The following is a 17172-nucleotide window of genomic DNA, read 5'->3' as shown; positions in this document are numbered from 1 at the left end:
TATCTCCTTTGACTCCATGTCTCACATCCAGGTCATGCTGATTCAAGAGGTGGGCTCCCACAGCCTTGAACAGCTCTGCTGCTGTGGCTTTGCAAGGTACAGCCTCCCTCCTGGCTGCTTTCACTGGCTAGCTTTGAGTGTCTGCAGCTTTTCTAGGTGCATAGTACAAGCTGTTGGTGGATCTACCATTCTGGTGTCCAGAGGACGGTGGCATTCTTCTCACAGCTCCACTAGCCAGTGCCCCGGTAGAGACTCTGTGTAGGGGCTCCAACTCCCCATTTCCCTTCTGCACTGCCCTAGCAGAGATTGTCCATGAGGGCTCTGCCCCTGCAGCAAACTTCTACCTGGACATCCAGGCATTTCCATACATCCTGTGAAATCTAGGCCGAGGTTCCTAAACCTCAATTCTTGACTTCTGTGCACCCGCAGGCTCAACATCGTGTGAAAGCTGCCGAGGCTTGGGCTTCCACCCTCTGAAGCAACAGGCTGAGGGGTACCTTGGCCCCTTTTAGTCATGGCTGGAGTGGCTGGGACGAAGGGCACCAAGTCCCTAGACTGCACACAGCAGAGGGACCCTGGGCCCAGCCTAAGAAACCGTTTTTTCCTCCTAAACTTCTAGATCTGTGATGGGAGGGGCTGCTGCAAAGGTCTCTGACATGCCCTGGAGACATTTTCCCCACCGTCTTGGTGATTAACATTCGGCTCCTCATTACTTATGCAGATTTCTGCAGCCAGCTTGAATTTCTCCTCAGAAAATGGGATTTTCTTTTCTATCGCATTGTCAGGCTGCACATTTTCTGAACTTTTATGCTCTGTTTCTCCTTTTAAAACTGAATGCCTTTAACAGCACCCAAGTCACCTCTTGAATGCTTTGCTGCTTAGAAGTTTTTTCTGCCAGATACCCTAAATCATCTCTCTCAAGTTCAAAGTTCCATAGGGCTCTAGGGCAGAGGCAAAATGCTGCCCGTCTCTTTGCTAAAACGTAACAAGAGTCATCTTTGCTCCAGTTCCCAACAAGTTCCTCGTCTCCATCTGAGACCACCTCAGCCTGACCTTATTGTTCATCTCACTATCAGCATTTTTCTCAAAGCCATTTAACAAATCTCTAGGAAGTTCTGAACTTTTCCACATTTTTCTGTCTTCTTCTGAGCCCTCCAAACTGTTTCAACCTCTGCCTATTCCCCAGTTCCAAAGTCACTTCCACATTTTGGGGTGTCTTTTCAGCAACATCCCGCTCTACTGGTACCAGTTTACTATATTAGTCTGTTTTCACGCTGCTGGTAAGGACATACCTGAGACTGGACAGTTCACAAAGGAAAGAGGTTTAATGGAGAACTCACAGTTCCACATGGCTGGGGAAGCCTCACAATCATGGCAGAAGGAAAGAAGGAGCAAGTCACATCTTACATGAATGGTGACAAGCAAAGAGAGAGCTTGTGCAGGGAAACTTTCATTTTTAGACCCATCAGATCTCGTGATACTTATTCACTATCACGAGAACAGCACAGGAAAGACCTGCCCCATGATTTAATTACCTCTCACCAGGTCCCTCCCACAATACATGGGAATTCAAGATGAGATTTGGATGGGGACACAGCCAAACCATATCACAGGGTCTCTCCATGTTGCCCAGGCTGGTCTTCAGCTCCTGGCCTCAAGCCTCAAGTGATCCTCCTGCCTCAGCCTCCTAAAGTACTGGGATAACAAGTGTAAGCCACTAAGCTCAGACTCGGTTCCCTTTTCCCTCCCTGCTGTGCCCTTCATTCCACAAGATTGAGATGAGACATGTTGGCCCCCAGGAGTGGTTTCTGTCCACCCTATCCCCACCTGCGGCACCCTGCCCCAGACCCCCTGTGCCCCTGCAGCTCCCAACGATTCTTCCCATCAATATACTGTCATTACCAAAGGAAACCCGCTGTGCATCCCTTCACTTTTTCCTTTAGTTGTTCAACATGCCTTCGAGTTTGCTCCCTGCCAGGCTCCATGCCAAAGGCTAGGGACGTCAGGATGCTGGCAGCCGTGGTCCTTGCCCTTGGGAAACTCGCTTCCATGGGTAAAGACAGATGGCTACCAAGGACTCTAATGGGTTCAAAAACGCATGTGTCATGAGAGAATTCTAGATGAAGTGCTACAGGAGATGAGGGCAGAGGGAGAGAGCTGTTTCCTCCTGGAAGGACCGAGGAAGGCTTTGGAGAGAAGGTACATGGTCTGCAGGGGTAGAAGCGCTGCCAGGATCCAGCAGAGAACAGGAGGCAGAGGGATAGCTCACCAGCTGGAGGGTACTGCATAGGCAGTAGCACAGGAGTGGGAAGGGACTCCACACACCCAGACTAGTCAGCTGGGCTTTCGGACTGCAGTAGGGGGTGAAGACAGACATTGGAACCTGGTCCTGGAGGGCCTGAATGCAGGCTGCCAAAGTGGAGCTTTGTTCTTAGGTAATGGGGAGCCATGGAATATCTTTGAGCAGAAGAATGACTTGATTATTGTCCTTCGACATGTCTAAAAAGCCAATGAAGTCAAGTAGCTGCTAAGTGAGGCTACAGCACGAAGCAAGTCTCCTCGGTGGCCCTGGGCCTAATCGTCTCAAGAAAGTCTGTTCCCTTCTGTGGCAGCGTCTGCACCTGCGTGTGCACGGTGAGGCCCTGGCCCAGCTCGCAGCCCACGGTTCCCATGATGACCTTCCTGTCCTCGCTTGGGGTTCAGCTGCACCCTTAATATTGGGGAAGGTATTCTGGGTGGGTTCTCTTTGTTGTCTCAAAGTATTTAATATATCTTATTGTGCATTTATACAATTAGTGCAATTACATCTAATTACATAATTAGCGTAAACATATGCGATGACTTAAATAGATAGAACTTGCAATTACAGCATGTCCTGAGATAAAAATCCTTATTAAAATTTATTTTAAAAGAGGACCAAGGCTGGGCGCGGTGGCTCACACCTGTAATCCCAGCACTTTGGGAGGCCGAGGTGGGCAGATCACTTGAGGTCAGGAGTTCAAGACCAGCCTGGTCAAATGGTGAAACCCCATCTCTACAAAAATACAAAAAATTAGCCAGGTGTGGTGCCACATACCTGTAATCCCAGCTACTTGGGAGGCTGAGGCAGGAGAATCACTTGAACCCGGGAGGTGGAGGTTGCGGTGAGCAAATATGGCGCCACTGCACTCCAGCCTGGGCAACAGAGCGAGACTCCAGCTCATATACATACATACATACCAAGAAGAGCTGTGCTGCACAGACTGCTGGACCTTGAACCTGTTGATGAAGTGTCTGAGTTAGAGCCTGGAAGCCGGACAGCAGCACCTGCCCCTAGAAACGTCACGGGATGAGCCAGGGTCAGCCAGTAGGGGTGTGGATTTTTGTGAAGAGACATGAGTGGTGGTTGTGCAACTCCACTGTCACCGCGTCTCTCCAGAAAGTGGCACCCGCCCTCAGCAGGGCACACGCGGGACGGCCAGCCTGGGGGTTGCTCGGAGCCACGCTCAATGGCAACAGAGGCTGCAGCAGAAGGGGACGTCCAGTCCAGCAGTGTCCCAGAGTGACCCGTGCACCATGGGGAGGAATATTTCAGTAGCTCTCGGACTCCACAAGGTCCTTGCAGGGAACGGCAGAATGAGCTAGGACCACCTAGGAGAACGCTAGCTGCCGCCTGTCCGTGCTCAGCATGCGTCAGTTTCAGGCCTCACAGGAAGGGACTGTTGTTAGTCCGTGGTACAGATGGGGACGTGGAGGCCGAGAAGCACTGATCCTCCTCAGAGGTGGGAGCCACCCCCAGGCATCTGGCCTTAGAGCCTGCAGTCTGTGCCGTGAAGCCTTGCCACTGGAGATGCCGCCTATGCCTTTGGTCAGGCTGAGTGGAGGTCAGGTGTGGGGTCAGAACCGACTCCTCGGGACCCGAACTGCTCAGTCGTGAAGAGGCTGTACGGTACTTTGGATTCTCATCCTTCCCTGATTTTCCCACTTGCAGCTCACAGCTTTTCCTCCATGTAAAGATTATGGGTGTGAAAAAGGCCACATTACCAGCCTTCCCAGGGGGCCATAGGCTGGCCTCACCCAGCGCCCCTGCACTTCCCAGAGATTCCAGCAGGTCAGTGGATTGTGGGATTGTGTTCCTGGCCCTACATCCCTCTTTGCTCTGGCTGCTAGGGAGCTCACAGGCCAGTCTGTGTCTCACCTCTAATAATTGTTAGGGCCTATGACATGACTTCGCCTTACTTTCCTAGGTTTACTGTCTTTTCTCCTTTCTTCCGTGTTTACTGTCTGTTTCAGCATGTTGTACAAATGCCCCACAAAGCCTTTTCCCGGAATCAGGATGGATATCAGTAATGAGCACTCATCTCTTAGCTGTGTTCTGCCCTTTCTGTGACCAAGGTCAAAACCTCCTTGAAGGGCCTGCCCTTTTGTGTGTGACTGAGACTGCCCTGCTCATTCCTAAGGACACTTGCTCATCTGCTCTTCCAGGTCACAGCCAGGGAAGCTCTTCCAGGTCACAGCCAGGGAAGCCAAAGTCTCTCGTGATCCTAAGTCCAGGGCTCCCAGGCCGTGCACATCCCACGCCCCACTCCGCACCAGGCACGTGCAGGACGCTGAACATGGCTGGGCTGTTCACCCCACACAAGCATACAGAGGTGGGATTGTGTCCCCTTTAGGATTGGCAAACCACAGGCTCAGAGCGACTTGCCCAAGGTCGTAGCTGCAACTCAGCTTGAGCCAGCCGGGCCGCGACCTCACATCTCCAGCCTTTCTGCCATCCCTCAGATGCCTCCTGATTTCAGCCGTGACAGAAAATGACACCTACAGCAATACACAGAGAGTAGGGACCCAGGAAGCAACTTGGAGTGGAGGTGGAGGCTGGGGGTGGGTGGGACCACCGTCAGACTGAGGTTCCCCGGCTGCCAGGCTGCCCTGGGGTTTCTCACAGCAAGGGTGAGATTGCGGCATGGACGTGCTTCCTAGCGGGCTCCTCACATCTGTGATGCTCTATAACCCGTGACATGCGTGCACCCACAGGTGTCAAGGTGACGGACAGCGGAAGCTCAGGGATGTGAGGTGGCTGTGTCCAGGGCAGGGTGGCGGCCATCACCCCACGCTGATCACCACTGAGCCTCGCGGCTGGCTCTGCTTCCCCTTCCTTCTCCGCCTGTCCTCACGGCAGCTGCACAGTAGACGGGGCAGGAATTACGAGGTTCATCTTACAGATGAGGAAGCTGAGGCTCAGAGGCAAACCACATGTACGATCACGGGGCTGCATGCTAAGTTCAGACAGAACCTGGGCTTCTGGCTCCCGACCCGGGGCGCTCTCTGCTCACTCCTGTCCAAGGCCTACAGCCTTCCTTAGGACAGAGCTGCAGCCCTCTCTGTGACCACCTATTATCCTGGCCTCAGCCAGCGTCTGAATGAGTCTGGCTGCCCTCAGATCAGCACAGGCCCTGCAAAGGGCAGTCGGAGCAAGGTCTCAGCCCTGCAGCTCTCTGGGCAAGCCCTGTTCACACACACGCTTTGGCCCTGTGCCCGGCCCTCCTTCCTGTCTCATACCTGCCCAGGGCTACTGCAGTGGATCCCGGCCGGTCTCCCTGCCCCTGGATGGCTTCCTCCGTGTCTATTCACCCAGCAAATGATCTTTCCAATATTCGGAAATAACTAAGTCACTCCCTCTCTTGAAATCCATCCAAGCACCCAGTCCGTCAGGAAGACCCTGGGTTCTCACGTGAATGGACACCTCTGTTTCAAACCCCCAGCAACCCCCAGATACAGTGGAGAGAGAGAGGATAATGATGGAGCCGAATGTTGCTGTGTCCCTAAAACATGGCAGCCAGGGACCCACACCCTTGGCTCTCGGGCTCCAGGTTCGGAATTGAGCACGGGTGACCCTGAGAGTGGGCAGCTCACACAGGGCAGTGAGTTCCAAGAATTCCTTGGGTAAGAGATGAGTGGACCAGGCTCCTTTGCTGGTCTGGGCCACAACTGGACCTGGGGAGCTGGCCAGCACTGAGGCAACCGCAAACTTGCTGAAAGGGAAAGGTGGGTGTAAGGGAGAGAAAAAGAAAGAAATTGTGCCCAGATGAGTCTTGACAGAATTCTCACATATACAAGATCTCACGCCAAGGGCGGCGATCAGTGAAATCAACATTTGGAACATGAATTTATTCCAGATGAAGTGAACTGTGCTAAACACTCTAGCAACAGCTTTTAAATAAGTGTGTTTAGGATGCACAAAGAAAGGAGTAATATCTAGAAATAAATAAGGAATAATGAAGCAGAAAAATCAAGGAAATAAAGCAAGATTAGATGAACATACAAATTCGAAAATCTGATCGAAGTTCTTAAGAAGAACCTAATTAAACAAAGGATATATAAAACTAAAAGAACTATTTTTTGAATTTCATATACTTTTCCCCCTTCTGCCTCTGGTGTCCCTTACCATAAAAAGCATGGCAATGAGATGACATTTAAAAAGCTTACTAGACGGCAGGAACAGAGATAATTAGTGCTTTTGAACAGGACACCATGCATGGGGCACAGAGATGCAAATATGTGAAAGAAAAACTATGCAGGAGCAGGCAGGGACAGAAAGCAAGTGGGGAAACCTTGCTTTCACCTCCTGGGGCTTTCAGCAGGAGGGAGTGGGTGTGGGGTGACGGGGCAGGTGGAGAAGCAAAGCTGAAGAATGTCCCAGGATTGAAGAGCATCAGTTTGAGTTTTTAGATCAAAAGTAGACTCCATCTCTCAGGTGTGATTAATAAAACCAAATCTAGGAGGCTAGAAATTCATGTCAAAGAGAAAAATCATAAAAAACGAGCAGGGCAAAAACAGCGGAATGACAGATGTGCTGGGGCCTCCAGCAGCCTCAGCCAGACGACCACGGAGCAATAAATATCTGCAGACTGCCGAGGGAAAGTCACTGCCAACTCAGTATTTTATACCCAGTTAAGCTGTTTTTCAAGAGCAAGGGCAAAAGACATTTTGCACATAGGAAGACTAAGGGTTTTATCACCCACAGACCATCCTTAAAAGAACTGTGCTTTAGCCAGAAGATAGATGGAGCCAGAGACAGCCAGTGGGTGTAAGAAACAACTGAGTGTATAGACTGTTAAATTACAGTTAGATGTATTTAAGTGTAGACTGGAAAAAAAAAAATCCGGTTTTATTTTACAAAGCAGATAAAAGGAAAATTATAGGCAACAAAAATGGGTTGGAGGTGTTGTTTTAGAGGGAGTTAGAACATGCCAAGAGCAGTGTAATTGGGGGAAGAATAGAAATATTAACTCTATCCTTCATTAGAAAAGTATATAGTTAGAAACATATGCTCAAAACATTTAGGCTAATCAGTGAAAAAAATGTAATGCCACCTATAATTTCTAAATCAGCAGAGGAAAAAAAAGTGAATGTGGAGCTTTTTTTTTTCCCCAAGAAGTAGGAAATGAAAAAATAAAAAGGATACACTGAAAATACAAATAAAGTGGAGGAAATAAGTCCAAATAACTCAGTAACCATAATACACGCAAATGAAATCTTCTACTTTTAGAGAAATGAGAACAGGCTTAAAAACAACCCAGTCCAGTTGTATGCTGCTTGTCAGAGGCATGCCTAAATAAAAAAACACCAGAAAGGTCGAAAGGAATGAAAAAGACATGTTAATGTGAATACTAAAGGTGGGATCATCCATCAAGATAATTTAACAGTCATAAACTTACGTGCACCATAGCAGCATCGTTTGGGATATGTATTTGGTGCAAACATATTGTGCAATTACTTTGCACCAACCTCATAGCAGAATTGTAAGGCAACAAATTTGACAAATCCACAGAACACAGTTTTGAACACATGTCTATCAGAATGAAGCCAGTCGATCCCACAGGGCAAAAAGACTTGGCTGAGTTTCCAGTAGGAACAGAGCAGCTACTTAGAACTGAGACTCTCCCTGCATCCCATATAAACTAAGAGCAACAAGATTTTTTTTCTTCGTTTTGCAGATTTCAGACATGAGCGGAGCATCAGCAGACTGGGCATGAAGCGTTAGTGTCGTCAGAAGCAGCAGAGGTCAGGGCTGGGCAGCAAGCTGATGGTGCAGTGAGCAGTGGCCAGGAGTGGTGTAGGAGACTCTAGGGAGGGCCAAGGAGCCACAGGCTGCAGAAAACGTCAGTGGCATGTACTCCCTGAAGATCAGAAGTCCATCTTGAAGTGCAAAAGGAAGGAGAGTGTCTGAGCCGGCCTTAGCTTAGACAGGGCCAGGTCAGGCGAAAGCTGGGCCTGAGATAATATAGAATGTGCTGGAGGGCTGGAGGAGGGAGTGCTTGGTGTTGTTAGGTCTTAGAAAGTGCCAGGCAAAATATGCCTCCTGGAGGGATTGCACCTGCAATCTGTAAGGCATCCAGGATCAGGGAAGGTGGCAGAAATGCTCTTTGACCATGGGGGAGAGGCAGAGGAGGCGTGGTTAACCGGAGAATCCCACTGAGGGATGAAGAATGAAGTCAATTGCCTCGGCAGGAGAGGCAGAGCCTTTGAGTTGCTTTTAGAAGGCTAATGTAATCCCTTTCCCACCTGCTACAAATCTCCAGTATAGGAAAATTCAGCTCATTTAGTTATGTTTAACAACAAAACATCAATATGAAGCTGCTATAAGCAAAAAATACAGGAAAGAGAAGCTATTTTTACCATAAGATAAAGAACACTAGGAAAAAAAAATTTGATCTTCTGCTGTGATTTTTTTTTAAAAAGAAACTTAATAAAGCAATCAGCACTGAGAAGGAACCTACACAGCTAAGATACACAGATTTATGGAAGAGATAGCTAAATGGCTAATTTATTGGAGAGAATGAACCATGAGCTGTAATTATTCACCAAAAAAAAAATAATAAAACCACCCCAGAAATGGATGCATAGCTGAATGAACACAGAGGGCTGTGGATATAGCAGAAGACACGGTAAGGGACACCAGAGGCAGAAGGGGGAAAAGTACATGAAATTCAAAAAATAGTTCTTTTAGTTTTATATATCCTTTGTTTAATTAGATTCTTGTTAAGAAATTTAGAACACCAATTTGTGAGGATAAATTCCATTCATCAGGGCAAAGACAGATCTCAGGTAGCCCTGGAGCTGAGGAATAAGTTTGATATTTGGTAAAATTTGTGAGTCCGCAGCTTTTTGATGATCGGCCTTGCACTGCCCTGTAATCTTCTCTGTTTCTGTGTCGAAGAGCTCACCTTCCTGGTATCTGAGGTTCTGCAGCTGCTGCTGCTTGAAGTAAGCATTAGTAAGATGTATTGGGATTTTCATATTGCTGATAAATTTTGGTTGAGGTGGCAATGGCAAATTCCCGGTGTGTCCTTAATTGAGGACCAGAGGCCCAGACACAAGTAGCAGCCACTGCCCAGCTCTGCAGGAAAACCGCCCGCCCTCTTGCTTCTGTGGCACCCAGTGAGGAGGATCAGAAGGTCCCGGGGGTGATGCTGGCTTGCAGTTTTCTCCCATGATGACTGAAGGCTTTTTGCCATGACTCAATAGCTTCCAAGGCATATCTTCAGTAGGAGAATATCTAGGCATTTTGTGAAGTTGAACCACGCGGATACCACCATTCTTGTCACCACCAACTGTTTGTAACAGTTGCAAGAACCTTCTCCTTTTTCTTTTCAACCTTGGATTTAGCGGCTGAGTACTTCCTCTTGTGCATGGCCTTTCTAGAATACATAGCAGATTGGGAATATCTGCCAATTCCTCTGACAAGGATGGGATTTCAACTTCAGTGGGGCTTCCCCCTTCTTGGACTTTTTAGCTTTGAGGTTCCCCCTTTTCACCTTGCCACCAGCATCAGCCTTCTTGGCTTTGGGTTTCTTCTCCTTAGTATCCAACTTCTCACCGTCTTGCAAGACAGGAAAGAGAATAATGAGTTTTTAAGTTTCATAGTAACTGAAACCTACGGGAGGCAAACAAAGAAGATACAACACGTATAATGGGAGGCATCAAAGAAGGAAACCAGAATGACGAAATCGTTTCCATAATTTCCTGCAATTAGGTGAATTTGGCTGTCCTGTAGTTGGCATTGGCTCCTGTTTCCTGTTCATAACCTGTCCTCAAATGAGTGTGGGTGAAGGGGGACTCGGGGAGAGGAAGATGGTGTGAGGAAGCAGAGGCACCACATTCCCAGTGTTCTCCCAGCCCAGCCTTCCCAGGTCAGGCAAGTAGAACAGCTGCCAGCAGCTCAGGACGTCCTAGAGTCCCTGCCACTGTCCAGTTAGTTAGACACAGGGTCCAAAAGTGATATTGGAACCAGGTGGCGCCAGACTGCTGCCAGACTGGTACTGATTGGCCGAGCTGCTGGATGGCCCCAGAATTCCCAGTCAGGCAGCTCTGCAGCCCCCTCAGTCACTCCAGTGTTCTTCCATCTGTGTGAGTGCACATCTCACAGGATTGAATTTGACGGACCCCACTTTTCATGGTATGGTGATGCTTCACTTTTTGAAATACAATTAAAGGAAAATGTCCTGAACTTTAAGACTTTATAATCTGCATCTTGAAAGGACACATCGGATCCCAGGGAAAGCTGATGTGTGCTCCTTGGGGAAAATGTGCAATGCTGAGACACCCAGTGAAGTTACCGACTGTAGAGGGAAAGCAGTTCAGCTAGTGTCTGACTTTTCCACCGCCACATTCAATTCCAGGATACACTAGCGTAACATCTGCAATATGATAAAGGAAAGAAAGAATGAGCCAAGGATTTCATATATAGCCTAGCTGTCCAAGTTTAAAGGCTACAGATAAAAAGTTGTAAATCTAGCCGGGCTCAGTGACTCACGCCTGTAATCCCAGCACTTGGGGAGGCCGAGGCACGTGGATCACTTGAGGTCAGGAGTTTGAGACCAGCCTGGCCAATATGGTGAAACCCTGTCTCTACTAAAAATACAAAAATCAGCTGGCATGGTGGCGGGTGCCTGTAATCCCAGCTACTCAGGAGGCTGAGGCAGGAGAATCGCTTTAGCTTGGGAGGTGGAGGTTGCAGTGAGCCGAGATCGTGCCACTGCACTCCAGTATGGGTGACAAAAAAACGTTGTAAATCTTTGGAGAACTCAGGAAATGTTCCGTGAGCCATTTATGAGAAACTGCTGGAGGCCCAAACCCAGGAAACCAAGAGACACGGGGAAACTTTGGTACCAGCGTTGGGGTGAGCATCAAATGTATTTACCTATGGGTGAGGATGTCAGAATAGAATTTAAATATGATGTGCTCCGATAATACATAAAAGATTCATTTAAGTAAAATTGAGAGGAGAAGGAGGCAAAGAAGGTGGGAAGTGGAAAGAGTTCTCAGATTAGCTTATCTGTAGCAGTTGGGACTTTAAATGAATCAGAAAATACCCTTTAAAGCTGAAAAATTAGAGAACTATTTTTAACAGCATAGAAGTAAAAATCAGAAAGGAGTAGTAAACCATTCGAGATGATCTGGAAAACCCAGGAGAATGGCTGAAAAAGCTGCAGACAATAAGAGAATTTGGCATTGCAGCAGGGTGTAAAATTAATGTAAAAATATCACTAATCTTCACAGCAACACAGCAACCTGTTAGAAGCTTTATACACAATCCCATTTACGATTGCAGCAGAAAGATTAAATGCCAAGAATAAACATAATACGAATATTCAATATCTATTTGAGGAAAAATTTAAAACCCCTTACGACAGAAGAAAAGAAGGAGAAGGAAGGAGAGGAGGAGGAGAAGGAAGAAAAGAGAAGAAGAAAGAGGAAGGGGCTGGGTGTGGTGGCTGACACCTGTAATCCCAGCACTTTGGGAGGCTGAGGCAGGCACATCACCTGAGGTCAGGAGTTTTGAGTCCAGCCTGGCCAACATGTTGAAACCCTGTCTCTGCTAAAAATACAAAAATTAGCCAGGCTTGGTGGCAGGTACCTGTAATCCCAGCTACTTGGGAGCCTGAGGCAAGAGAATCCCTTGAACCCAGGAGGTAGAAGTTGCAGTGAGCCAAGATTGTGTCATTGCACTCCAGGCTAAGTGACAAGAGCGAAGCTCTGTCTCAAAAACAGAAGAATAAGAACAGAGGGGCATGTCATAACTTTAAGTAGGAAAACTTAACAATATGAAACTGTCATTATGCCCAAAGTTAATTTATAATTTTAACATTCCAGCAAATCCACCAACATTCCCTCATTCTCAGAACTCCTTAAGATGGTTTCTAAATTTCACACAAAAAATAAGAAGAGCCTGGAAACTGAACAGGAAAAACAGTGAAGGGATATTCTAATCCTCCTGGCTATTAAAATAGACCCTAAAGCCTTGAGAACTGAACATGTGGCAGGAGCTCCTGGAGAGGCAGATTTAAGGAACAAAATAGAAGACCCAGAAATAGACCCAAATAAATCTATGATAATTTAGTGTATGATTAAAGTGACTCCTTAAGTCAGTGAAATATGGAAAGACGGAATTTTCAGTAAGTGGTATTGGAACAAATGGTAGCCATACAGAAAGCAGTGAGCCCCCATTTCCCACCGTGCACACCAGGATCCCGTTCCAAATGGATCAAAAATTTAAATGTAAAAAGTGAAACTATAGAGACTAAAATTATTTTATTACCTCAGCACCTGTAGCCAGGATCCAAAAAATAAAAACACTGCAAAAGAAAATATTGATAAATTGTATTACAATTTAATTTAAAATTTTAAAAATTAAAAATTGGTACCTTTTAAAATTTTAACTACAATTTAAAAACTGATACTTTTAAAAAAAAATATGGAGATGAATGGCAATAAAATGAAAAAAAGCCCAGCCTGAGGGGAGCCTGATTCCCAGCTCCTTAAGTGTGAGCTGTCCATGGTGACTTATTCCCAACTAGCACAGTATGAGGGCGGGGGTCGGGCACAGAAACGGTGACTTTGAGTGGAGCTTGGCAGACACATTTCAGCCAGTGACCAGGGTCACCAGCAGTGATGAGACAGGTGGGTGGTCTGTGCCCTTGCTCTGATGTGATGAGAAGGTGTGTTACCTCTGTGGTCTTCCTCCCCAAACCCACCACCCCACTGCACTCATGAGGAAAATATCAGACAAATCCCAAGTGAGGGTGCTTCTGCAAAATACCTGACCGGTCCTCCTCAAGCTGTCCAGGTCATTTAAAAAAAAAAAAAACTTGCTGAGAAACTCTCACAACCCAGAAGAGTGCGAGGAAGCATGGTATCTAAACACCGTGTGGGATCCTGGAACAGAAAAACAAAGGACTGGGCACAGTGGCTTACACCTGTAATCCCAGCGCTTCCAGAGGCAGAGGTGGGAGGATCGCTTGAAGCCAAGAGTTTGAGACTAGCCTGGGCGAAATAGCAAGACCTCGTCTCTACAAAAAATTTAAAAATTAGCTGGGTGTGGTGGTGTGCACCTGTAGTCTTAGCCACTTGGGAGGCTGAGGCAGGAGAATTGCTTGAGCCCAGGAGTTTGAGGCTGCAGTGAGCCACTGCACTCCAGCCTGGTTGACAGAGTGATACCCTGTCTCTAAAAAACAAACAAGACTAAAGAAATCCAAATAAAATATGGGTTTTAGCTGATAATAATGTACTGATGTTGGCTCTTTAGTTGTGATGAACTGGGCGTGGGTATACAGGAACTCTCAGGAATGAGTCTTGCAACTTCCCTGTAAATCCGAAACTACAATAAATAAGCCAGTCCCATAAATAAAAGGTAAATGGGGAAAATATATTGCAAGTCATATCCCAGACAAGGAAATACTGAGTCACGGGTTCATCAAATACTCACGAGCACCTACTCTGTGGCTGGCCCTGAGTGAGGCTCTGTTAGTCCTCTTACAGCATGGTGGCCGCAGAACTCCTGGCAGGCTCTGTTTCGAGGCCGGCAAGAGAGCCTCACTCCAGTCACCAACAGGGATCTTATGTAACATAAATGCCACAGGAGTGGTTCCAGCACCTCTTCGCCCTGTGATGTTACCTAATCCCATGGTATTTTCAGTCCTGCCCACACTCAAGGCAGGGAATGATATGGGATGGCTACACTGCAGGGTAGGGGCTCGGGGGCCATTCTGAATTTCTACCTTTGACCACCGAAGAATGTCCAATGAAAAAAAAAATGCCCTAGTGAGCTCTGTAGACAATACAGCGTCATGACCTTTTCACAAGTCAAAAACAGGTAAGGGTTGGGCATGGTGGCTCGGGTCTATAATCCCAGCACTTTGGGAGGCTGGGGCAGGCTTGCAAGACCAGCCTGGGCAACGTGGCAAAACCCCATCTCTACAAAAAATACAAAAATTAGCTGGGCACAGTGGTGCACACCTGTGGTCCCAGCTCTTCGGGAGGCTGAGGTGGGAGGATCACTTTCACTTGAGCCCCGGATAGTGAAGCTGCAGTGAGCTGTGATTACTCCAGTGCACTCCAGTCTGGGCAACAGAGAGAGACCCTGTCTCAAAAAAAGAAAAAAAAAAAAGATAAGTGCCACCCTGTTTCATAAGTGATAGAAATATATGCATGTGTATACAAAGTCAAGGAAATGGTCATTACAAAACGAGAAGGATTAGGATCACTCGAAATGAGGGTGAAAAGAATGAGATAAGGGGAGGGACACAGAAGAGACGCAACTTACGGGTCAAGTGTCAGGTTTTGAGTTTATTAGTAGGTTTATGATGTTCAATTTATTATTAAATAAACAAAATGAAAGCCGTGAAAGGACTAATGGAGCAAAAGTGTTACGAACCAGTAACAGTGATTAGCCCAGCTATGTGCACCTTAACTCTTTAAAGTATGTTTGAATACATGCATCCAGTGTTCTCAAGGAGCCCCTCCAAATTGAGCTGCAGATGCTCTCTTTGGGAATCCTATTTCCATGTGTTTCTTAGAAACTGACTTGGTGTCTGGAGTTGGGGGCCTCAGCGGTTGGGGTACCCAGAAGGATTAGCCCAGCTATGTGCACCTTCGCCCTTTAAAGTATGTTTGAATATGTGTATCCAATGTTTTCAAGGAGCTCCTCCAAATTGAGCTGTAGATGCTCTCTCTGGGAATCCTATTTCCCCATGTTTCTTAGAAACTGACTTGGCATCTGGAGTTGGGGGTCTCTGTGGTTGGGGCAGCCATGAGGTATTGCCCTGTACCTGCCATAGCAGATGTTTGTTGAGTGCATGAATGAACGTTGACGTTTGTGTTAATGCTCCTTTGTCTGTTCCTTCCCTCAGAAAATCGCCTTCATGGTAGCGCTAGGCCTGGTTACCACGGAACACTTGGAAGGTAAGAAAGGATCCAGGTAGCAGCAGGTTGGGCTGGGACTGACCCAAAAGCTGGGGTGTTGGGGGCCAGGCGTGATGTCGGGTGGTCTGGGCTTCAGCAGCAGCTGGTGTGGGTGGAGCGTGGCCTCACACTGCTGCAGTGGGTCTCAGGATGTCCTGGCTCAGATGGCAGTGTCTGTGTATGAACCACATCCCAGGAGGTCTGCCCCAAGTGCCTGAGGCTGGGTGGCTGTCATCAAAGACACACAAGACGGAGAAACCTTCCAGGCTCGCCCTGGCTCCATGACTATGCACAAAACCCACTGTGGCACTTCCTCATTTCAGCGGAGGGACCGTGCGGGTTCCCTGTCCTCAACATAGGGAAATGACAAAAGGCAGACTGCCCGTTCTTGCCAGTTTCTCAAGTGTGGGCGGGTTACTTCTGTGTGTCTCAGTCTCTTCATGTGTAAAATGGGTGATGGCTGAACTGTCCTGGGGGATTGTTGGAAGCAGTGCCCAGCACAGTGGGAGAGCTGACCACCAGCTCGCCTGCCATCAGACTAGCCTGCAGACTTCATGTGTGCCACCAAATGTGTCCATCAAAATTGGAACAGTAGTTTATTTGAGCAGACGGGACTGTGACTCTACGAAGGGGCTGTGTGACCTTACGGATGAGGGCAGCTTCACGTGGGCCGTGAACATCATCGCAGAATGACAAGGGCGATCTCAAGTGAGCCGTGAACATTGTCGTAGAATCTTAGGATCTGGGAAGCCTCAAAACCAGCCCCCTTGGAGAAGCCCCCATGGGGAAACCGAGGCCAGGGAAGCTGATTCACTCGCCAGTTAATACCAGGCCCAGGCTGGAATCCGGGCCTCCTAACTCCCAACCCAGAACGTTTTCCACCACACCCATCTCACCTGCAAAGGCGTTTCATAAAGGGAAAGCACGTACCCTGGTAACCCTGGATGCAGGAAGGTTCGCTAACGTTCCTCTCCCTAAACGCAAGAAGGAATGAAGTGAACCCCGCAGTGCCCGAGGCACTAGCAGTCTTTAAGGTAGTTTCTCTCCATTGCAGCAGGTGAGCGACCGAAGCCCAGGGGAGGGGAGGGACCTGGCTGAGGTCATACAGCTCATCCGGGGCAAGTGGGAGCAAAGCAAGCCTTCCCGAGCTCAGCAGAGCCCAGCACACGGGGACCCCAGTGTGCCATGCAGGCTGCAAGAAGAGAGCCCTGTCCCTTCATGTCGCCTGGATCTGACTTGCTCCCTGGCAGCAACCAGGGTGGGGAGGGCCAGGGAAGAGCCCCAGCCTTCCAGATCCCTGGGCAAGGAAGCCCCCCTGCAAGCAACCCTTGCCGCTGGCCTTCCCCACCCTTCTGCGTGCGTGGTTGGAAGGCATTACTCTCCAGCCAAGGTTCCTTTGTAACCCTCCGTAAGAACATCTGCGAGTCCCCGCCTGATGGTGTGAGCGTGAGTGTGATGAATCCCGCTGCCCTCGGCGTGCCTTTGGGAACGGTTTAATCTCCAACCGAAACCACGGCACCACGGAGGCAGCATGCGGCTGTGGGAACAGAAGTCTTATGCTCAGGTCCTGCCTGTGCACTGGCCAGAGTCCCTGGGCAAGGTCCTTCCCCACTCCAAACCTCAGTTTCCTCATCTGCTACACGGGGAAAACTGCGCCTGTAAACTTTGTGGGATTGGTGAGTGACAGCGCAAAGTGCTTTCCTAATAGGTGTGATCGTTCTTGGTCTTATAAATTGCCCTCATTTGGAAACCTCTCCCCAGCCTCTGCTGTGATATCCTTAAATATTTCTTTCTTGAGACCCTGTGTTCTTCCACAGAAGGTCTGAGCGCCTTATAGAAAACAGGCTAATATTGAAAAGGTTTAAGAAGCAAAACTAGGTCTGGGAGACAGAGATTAGAAGATGCTAGCACAGCTGCACACGGAGAGGCAGGTCATGGGTCCTGCCTGGG

At 48.1% G+C, this 17172-nt stretch overlaps 1 protein-coding gene and 1 pseudogene across 1 annotated transcript in view; one reads left to right on the top strand and one right to left on the bottom strand.

Annotated features, from left to right (window-relative positions):
- Positions 1 to 17172, top strand: part of PHF21B (PHD finger protein 21B) — a 144544-nt gene that overhangs the window by 103418 nt on the left and 23954 nt on the right. The window contains exon 6 of the mRNA XM_011984028.1: positions 15171 to 15222. Coding sequence (XP_011839418.1) covers positions 15171 to 15222 — 52 coding nt within the window. The remainder of the gene's footprint in view (positions 1 to 15170; positions 15223 to 17172) is intronic.
- On the bottom strand, positions 9031 to 9839 carry LOC105542460 (annotated as a pseudogene).

The sequence above is a fragment of the Mandrillus leucophaeus genome, unplaced genomic scaffold (genome assembly GCF_000951045.1).
Source record: "Mandrillus leucophaeus isolate KB7577 unplaced genomic scaffold, Mleu.le_1.0 Scaffold26, whole genome shotgun sequence".
NCBI lineage: Eukaryota > Metazoa > Chordata > Mammalia > Primates > Cercopithecidae > Mandrillus > Mandrillus leucophaeus.
Note: the sequence above shows the minus strand (reverse complement) of the source record. Positions and strands in the feature narration are given on the sequence as shown.